Here is a 7,798-nt window from a genome sequence, read left to right as displayed (position 1 = left end):
TATTCATCAGTGTCCAGGATTCAGGAAACTTTTTCCCTGAATTGCCGCCAACGTCGCACCATCTGTCTCCACATGTCCGGCGCTGGAGGTGCTGCATGAAAAATTGATATCAAGTGCTCCGGCTCCACCTGCGAGAGAAGGGGAAAGGTGCAGATTAATAACTACAGATTATCCTGGAAACATGTGCTGCACCGTGAAAAAGATAGACTTCCACTGGGATAATCAGTCATAAGCACATCACCTTCATCTCTGCTGGTGTCGGGCTGTTTGGTGCATTTAAAAATTGTCAAAAGTTTCATTTAACCTGTTCCCCGCGCGACGCCTCATATGAGGATCAATAAACAAATGATTCTAGAAAAAGACAGAATGTTCCTTGATATGTATTTGAGAACAGCTGTTCCAAGCCACAGAAGTGTGTGCCCTGCTGAGCATCTGCCTTTGCAAATTGATTACCCAGGGGGAGGCCAGAGTCTGCCCCTCCCTACACACCAACCACAGCTGCTGCTTTGATCAAAAGTTGAATGGAAGTTCGCTGATTTCCCCATAAAAAGGTCCAACTCTGAACCGGGGCAAACGTTAGACAGAGGATGGGGCAGGGATTAAAGAATGAAATGTGCTGCGAACCGGTCATTAAAGAAAAAAGAACACCGACAGGCTGAGCAGGATCCTGAATCAACCTGAAGGTGTTCTTTTTGACGACCGTTAATTACACTGCCAAGTACCAACGACTCTACCGGGGACAGGTTAGCCTTCATGAATACAAAGTTAGGTGCTCTACCCATAAAAATAAATACTAAAAAGTATTGCGCTTTGATTTCGGAAAGAGAAAAACTTTCTTTTGTTTAGGCCAACGTTAAATTGACTGGACTTCGTTCTGCAGATTGACATGACTGCCCAGAGTCCTGTGATCCTCCTTAGCAATGGTCGGCTGTCCTTAGCAGCCGCCTGCTAGCAAAAAGGAACAGATCAGTGAATTCACCAATCAGCATTGAGAATTCAACTAAACGTGTAACAGCACACATCCGTACACACTAAGAAATGGAAGTACCACTGTGTACCTAAGTCGGTACAAATGCTTGTCGCTGGGGCAGTACCCTTTTGAAGAACAGTAATGTACCCATGCTTACGGGTACTTTTCTGTACCCTAGTCATCTGTACCTATCAAGGTACACATGTGTACCTACAATGACTGAAACGTACCTGTACAAATCATTACCACATAATACCCTTAAAAGGTACTAATCTGTTCTTTAAGGGTACTAATCTGTTCTTTAAGGGTACACGCCAGTAATAATTTAAGGTGGTAAGGAAAATATGCACAAGTAGGTATATTCAAAAATTTTATTCTATAAAATGTCTGCACATTTATGTTCACACCATACACATATAATTTCATCAACTGGATATACAAGTATTCATACAAATGGTCAACCCATAACACAATATTTAACTGTCTTATTCTATAAAATGTATGTACATTTATATTCACATCATATGATTTCATCAACTGGATACACATAACACAAGATTAATAATAATGCTATAAACATGTATATAGATGGTCAATCAACACACAATATCAATACTAACACAATTCAAATTCATAGACATGACATTGATGTTTTAAACACCTTTTCCCAATGTGAAAATCTCTCAGTAAATGACATTTCTGCAGAAAATAGAACATGTAAATAATTGTCAAAAGACAGTGGACATACAATTTTGACCAAAGCTTGAACATTGACATTTAGACAAAATATTTTAAGTAAACAAACAAGCCATCATCAAGTGAATACATATCTAGAGCTTGATGGTCTACCTCATCTCCTGGATGCAACAATGTCCACTGTTCATCAAGTCTGACTTTGAACGCATGTAAATGACTGTCAAAAGACAGAGGGCATAACATTTTTCCGCATAACACCCAACTAGAATCTACATTTATGATGTATTTTAACTTCCAAAATAATGGGATGTCTTCTGCATGTACATGACCTACAATGAAAATGTCATTCAGGGCATACTTCACATTATTAACGTGAAGCTGTGACACACGCTGAAGCATTTTATCCGGAACAACAAATTGGACATCTTGAAAGGTGTTGTGTGTTTTTAAAGTGTTTTGTAGATTGACTGGAAGTGTAGAAAATTGTGTGTTTGTGCTTTTGCTGTAGGATTTTTCATATTCACCCATCAAATCAGAGGAAAATTCCCAGCACTGTTTAAACTGATGGCGATTGCAGAGTGAATGAGTTATATTGACGAAATTTTTGCATTTTCTTGCAATGTCTTTAAAGTATTGATGTTTACTTTCGTACCTCATGCACCACAAGTGGCGAAGGGGACCATACATCAATATTAAACGTGGATAATGTAATAAATAGTGACACTTGGGGGTTAACACATTTCCAAATACATTAGTCATCTCGGTTAGAAACTCTCCAACTAGTAATTTCATCTGTGCAAGGTCATCCTTTCTGATTTGCGAAGCTAAAATGAGGTCAACAATTTCTCTACTAAGCAGGTAAACATTCCAATAAGGAGTACCAGGCGGGACTTGGTGAGCCATTAATATGGGTAACAGTCTGAACAAACACCATTTTTGGCTGGCAGAGCCAACAACAGATTTTCGCAAAACATTTTCGGTTAGAGGCACTGGCCTGTTTGCTTTGTCATTTCTACCTAAACACAATTGTTTAAGTGCATCGTTTATCTCGTGAATAGTAATGTGCTTCTGTTTATGAGCTTCAGAAATGACCAATTTCATGACAAGAGGTATCACCCCCTCCAACAAATCGTGCATGACATCGGGGGGGAAACTTTTGGTGACATCAAAATAGTCCAACACATTAAATGAACAGTTAGCTTTAACACCATACAAAGACATCCTCTCTTTGTCACCAATGACACTTTCAACATGGTAGGCATGCACATCTGTTGTTCTCAGAACAAAATCCTCCTCACAAAATTTTTTTTTCATTTCAGTATAGGATGCCATACAAAATCGACATATCCTGCCTGAACTAAACGAAGTTGAGAACCCTCCTATCATGTGAGCAGATAGATTATCACAAGAAAATGTGGCCAGGGCAGCTTTGAGTGTATGTTGTATTCCGTCAAAACAAACAGTGAAACCATCACATGACAGTGTTCTGAGGTCTTCGAGTATGGGTTGCAGTATTACATCCAACCCATATTCTTTCAAATGTATGTAACGAACCATCATGGCTAAATGAATGTGACTGAGTTTTGATCGATATTTCTCACCAATATTCCCTACAGTGTAATAGAAGGCACATATTTTGTATTTATTCCTTTTAGCACCCAATGGATTAACTATCTCAAATTCGTCTTCATAAAAATGAAGACGCAAAGCCTGGGGATTGTTTTTAAAATGAAGGTGTTGCTTAAAGTATTCCCCATCTGTGTAGTCTCTCAAAACCTCACTGTCTCTAGGTTTGCCCCCATCCGCAATTATCTGCTCCCACACTTCTTCCAGGGAACAGTATTTTTGTAGTACCTGAGTGATTGGCACATACGAAAAATGTCCAGTTTTGTTCCCTTGTGCACTTCTAAGTGTAAAACTGACCGGTTCAATTAAGTCCATTTTAGATTTACAGTGTGTCTTTATCATGTGTGAAGACCGAATTACTTCCCAAGCTTTGTCGAAAAACTGCGTAGAGGACATAATTTGGTTAAGTTCTTCGCATTCAGACACACAAAACCCATTTTTTTCAAGATGATAAGAAATGAATGTGTCGTAGCTCTCTTTGAAAAAGCAGAGCAAAAAGTGGAGATCATCGACAATGTCTTGCTGGACTGAGAGGGGAAGTCCATTTTTTTCTCTACATTTCAAAATGAAACCAAACAAGTTGTCTTTCAGTCCCTCAAGCAGTTGGTCCATACTTGGTGGTGTATGTTGGTCTGGTTCTGGTGGAAGGCATTCAAAACTGGGTTGTTCTATAATGTCATTGTTCGCCGAAGGAAAAAAGCTCTGTCTGTGTTTTCTGTAAACATGCCGTCTGTATGAGTGATATTTTGAAAATGATGACTGACAGCCTTTCAAGCCACAGGTGATGCTAAAATTAGGTTCGTGGGCATGGACAAGTCCAATATGCTGAATAAGTTTAGTAAGAGTGAAAGTTCTGCGGCGGCACTTCGTACACTGATATAATGGCGGCATTTCAGTATAGGAGGTTAATAAGGCGAGTCACTGGTGTTGACAGCTTGTCTCCAGCCACCACTATCTGTGCAATGCACCTCTGAAAAAATATGAATGTGTTTTTCAATTGAGCAGGGTACTCCATATTGAAAACGAAGTACATGCAGAACACTGCTCGGAAAGCCTCTTCAACACCAATACAGGAGCACATCCTAACCCCGTCAACTTCGATGATGGTTTCAGCTCTGTCAACAATAGCAGTCTTCCAATCATGGTCCCTCAGCCTAATAGTTGGGTGCGGGGTGGCCGGCTCATTCTAAAAGGCAAAGAGGCAGTAAAGAAAGAAAAACATAATTATACATGGAATATGGTCAGTAGTGGCAAACCAAAGCCATCACATCTTGTGTCTCAAGCAACAGTTATATCATGTTACCTGTCCAAGAATGATCAAGTTCTCGATTTTCTCTTTAAAGATCGATGGCAAGAGGAGAAGTCCACCCCTGGTGTCAATAGCTTGAAAAAAACATATACAAATTAAACTGTAGTACATTTACATCTGATTTGGAACATCAACACAAGTTTGGTATATAACACAACATGTGTAGTCTTTTAAAAAGAACAAACTGCTCTCAAAACTTTGGTTGACAAGACAAGTTTGCTGTACAAATTTAAGTTAAATTTTACAAATTGGCAATCAAGTACCTGCATGGTCCACAGTCAGGGCATCACGTTTTGCATCTAGGTAGACTTGTTTAAGAGGTGATGTGTCCTTCACTAATTTAGTAAGTTTAGGAAGCAGGGAAGTTAAGTTCTCTATGATGCGCCTGTCTACTGGAACTGGGGCAGGATGAATGCAGTCCACCTCATCATACAACTGATTAATAAAGAGAGAGAAGGAAAAAAAAAACATTATAATATGCTATAAAATGCTTTTCTGAGTCAAGAAATCAGGGACATAGAACTGAGATCAGGATACATGAATGCTCTGGAAAATACAGGAACAACAAATTCAATCCTCCATCGGCTTAAGGTTGCTTCATATTATTTTGACAGAGGGTCATAAAGATTCTATCATAATCTATTAATCTGTTTTGTTTTATTTGTAATGATACAATGATCATCATACAGCAGTGAGATGTGTGTACCTTATGGCTTTTGTAACTTGTTGCAATTCAGACAGTAAAGACATACCATCATGGTAGTTTTGGCCAGAGATAGAGATGGAGGACTTGTATATTAATTTCAAAGAATGCCAATGGTTGTACATCTTCGTTTAAAAACGCATACAAAAAAACAGACCATTTCACTGACCGCTGCTGACCAATCATGTAAATAAGTTTAGTCAACGAGTATTTGGTAAATGCAACCTCTGCTATCAGTCAAATGTCAACTTACCCCAGAGGGTGTTGAAAGAAATGGATATTTTTTCAACAGGTCCTCCACAGAAATTCCCTCAGCAATTTCTGAGCGTCTCCATGAGAATGTCCTGGTCATGCGGTCTTTCACGATCATCATGTCAGGTTGCATCTTTGTGTATTGTTCTGTTAGAACTCTGACATGGGCTTCAATAGAGGTAGCGTCTTCCCCAATCACAGCAAACTCCTTTATATACAAGGATTAACATAACAAAAATGACATTACCATATAAAGTTGAATATGACATGAGGTTCAAAAGCTCAAAAGTGAAAATGAATGTGGCTTGCTTACTGATGCACTTCTAGCCTGTTTATGGACTACAACGGCTGATTCATCCACGGTCTTGGACTTTCTGGACTCGGCATACCTCTCTTTGTACTTTCGAACTTCTACATCATGAACTAGAGGAGCACGTTCAGTCTTGAATTTTCTTTTCAATGACATATGCCAAGTATGCTGGAGACCAAAAAAACAAAAGCAAAAAACAACACATTCAAATTCAACATTCAGAAACGCACAATGCACATCACATACGATTATACAAAATAATGAATTTATATGCAGTTCTTGATAAATATCTATACTGTTACCAATTCCATCCATGTATAACTTACATAACCATTGCCATCGATGTCCTTCAGAGAGGGGTATTTCAAGATGAATGCTTTGGCAACCTGAATATACTCCTGGTTACTTGGAAACCTGTTTCAGTAGTGACACAATTGTACACATGGTAAGACATGCTATATGAAATCATCTGTCAGTCCACAGCTCATATGAACTACTGGATGAATTGTACGTCAGCACAGTTTTCTATGAGTCGGATTGAGTCAAAGCTCTCTAATCTGAAATCTGATACCCGTACTTACATTGTGTACTGTGCCATCATCTCATACAAAGTTCGTACGATTATGTTCCGGTATTTTGGAATCTTGTGGCATGGTTCTTTTGCATCCAATTTGTGCTGCACGTCATATGGGAAACGTGGAATAGAAATAATGGCTGGAAGTGTTTTACGTGCTGGCCCCACACTGCAAAAGTAGAATATCATTGCATGAGGCCTCATTCAAATTAAATCAGACTACACTGCCCTGTTAAATATTCATCAAACCAAAAGAAAAAAATAATGATAACTAACTCCCCTCTTAAACATTGTTATACACATTCTAATAGTATAGTAATACAAAACACCTACCTTCTTTCATTTGATGCTGGAGTCTCAATAAATTGATCATCCGATGTCAGCACTTCCAACTCAATTGTTATTTCTTTGTTCTGCTCCACAAAGTCTCGTAATTGCAGTTGCTTTTTAAACGATCTTTCAAATAGGTAAGACATCATTGCTTCCGTAAGGCCTCGTCCCAACGTCTCTCCGTCCACATCATTGTCTTAAAAAAAAAAAAAAAAAAAAAGGATAACCGGTATCAGTAAAGTGTTCATATATCAACACCAACTATGTTAATATACCATTAAATATGCATAATACTGTATCCAAGTCAAATAAACAGATACGACTTCATATTACAGGTACTTATATTTCTACCGACTGTAAGATACTCTGACTTGCTTCAAAATGACACGTGGGGCAATTTGAAAAACGTAGCCTGCAGTACCCTAATGTAATAGGATACAGATAATTTAACAATTAAAGTAACTGTATGACCAGGGGCGGCTGGCCCATAGGGGGCGATAGTGCACCGCCCTCCTTAAGCCAAACGAAAAAAAAAAAAAAAAAAAAAAAAAGAGAGAAAAGAGTTTATTTTGCCGGTCTAAGTCTTAATAGTATAGTCCAAACAGCAGCCTGAATATCGCTGCGACAATCAGCAGCCTGGATGTCACTGTCCAACCAGTAGCCCCGCCCCCTTGGGGCGATATCAGTCAGATTGAAAATCGCCCCAGGCGCTCTCATAGACTTACATGTTGAGACTCGTTTTTTCAAAAATCGAACGATACAATGCATTTCTATGGGCTCCGGGGGGGCTTGCCCTAACGTGATTTCGTCATACGCATTTACGCACTGATGCGTGATTTTTTTGAACACGCCCCTTTCAGTAAATGATTCAGTTTCACAGAATCAGCAGCATGCACGTCATGCCTGTTGGGTCTGTTGGTTTTCTATACCTTTACTAAACCTGTAAACTGTATAGTGGTAAATGGAATATGTTCTGGAAAATTTTGATTAATTACAGTTTTGATTATAGTATAATTTGATTTGATTAT

At 38.8% G+C, this 7,798-nt stretch overlaps 1 protein-coding gene across 1 annotated transcript; it reads right to left on the bottom strand.

Moving 5' to 3' along the window:
- Nucleotides 1-4,103: 4,103 nt before the first annotated feature.
- Nucleotides 4,104-6,973, bottom strand: LOC134877482 (uncharacterized). The gene is made up of 8 exons (XM_063902989.1): nt 6,774-6,973; nt 6,448-6,609; nt 6,193-6,280; nt 5,870-6,034; nt 5,558-5,764; nt 4,865-5,036; nt 4,596-4,675; nt 4,104-4,478 (listed from the first exon to the last, which is right to left on the bottom strand). The coding sequence occupies exons 1-8, from the start codon at nt 6,917-6,919 to the stop codon at nt 4,185-4,187; spliced, it is 1,314 nt and encodes a 437-aa protein (XP_063759059.1). The 5' UTR covers nt 6,920-6,973; the 3' UTR covers nt 4,104-4,184.
- Between the last annotated feature and the right edge of the window lie 825 nt (nt 6,974-7,798).

The sequence above is a fragment of the Eleginops maclovinus genome, chromosome 16 (genome assembly GCF_036324505.1).
Source record: "Eleginops maclovinus isolate JMC-PN-2008 ecotype Puerto Natales chromosome 16, JC_Emac_rtc_rv5, whole genome shotgun sequence".
NCBI classification, from domain to species: domain Eukaryota; kingdom Metazoa; phylum Chordata; class Actinopteri; order Perciformes; family Eleginopidae; genus Eleginops; species Eleginops maclovinus.
The sequence above is the reverse complement of the archived record's forward strand: the minus strand, read 5'-3'. Positions and strand labels throughout refer to the sequence as shown.

What these genes read in the sequence shown, in the direction of transcription:
- LOC134877482 (XM_063902989.1), bottom strand. Translation starts at nt 6,919, where the DNA reads ATGATGTCTTACCTATTTGAAAGATCGTTTAAAAAGCAACTGCAATTA. An exon ending in AACAGGCTAGAAGTGCATCA is followed by an intron (nt 5,765 to 5,869) that starts GTAAGCAAGCCA and finishes TTGTATATAAAG; the next exon opens with GAGTTTGCTGTGATTGGGGA. An exon ending in ACTTGATCATTCTTGGACAG is followed by an intron (nt 4,479 to 4,595) that starts GTAACATGATAT and finishes TTTGCCTTTTAG; the next exon opens with AATGAGCCGGCCACCCCGCA.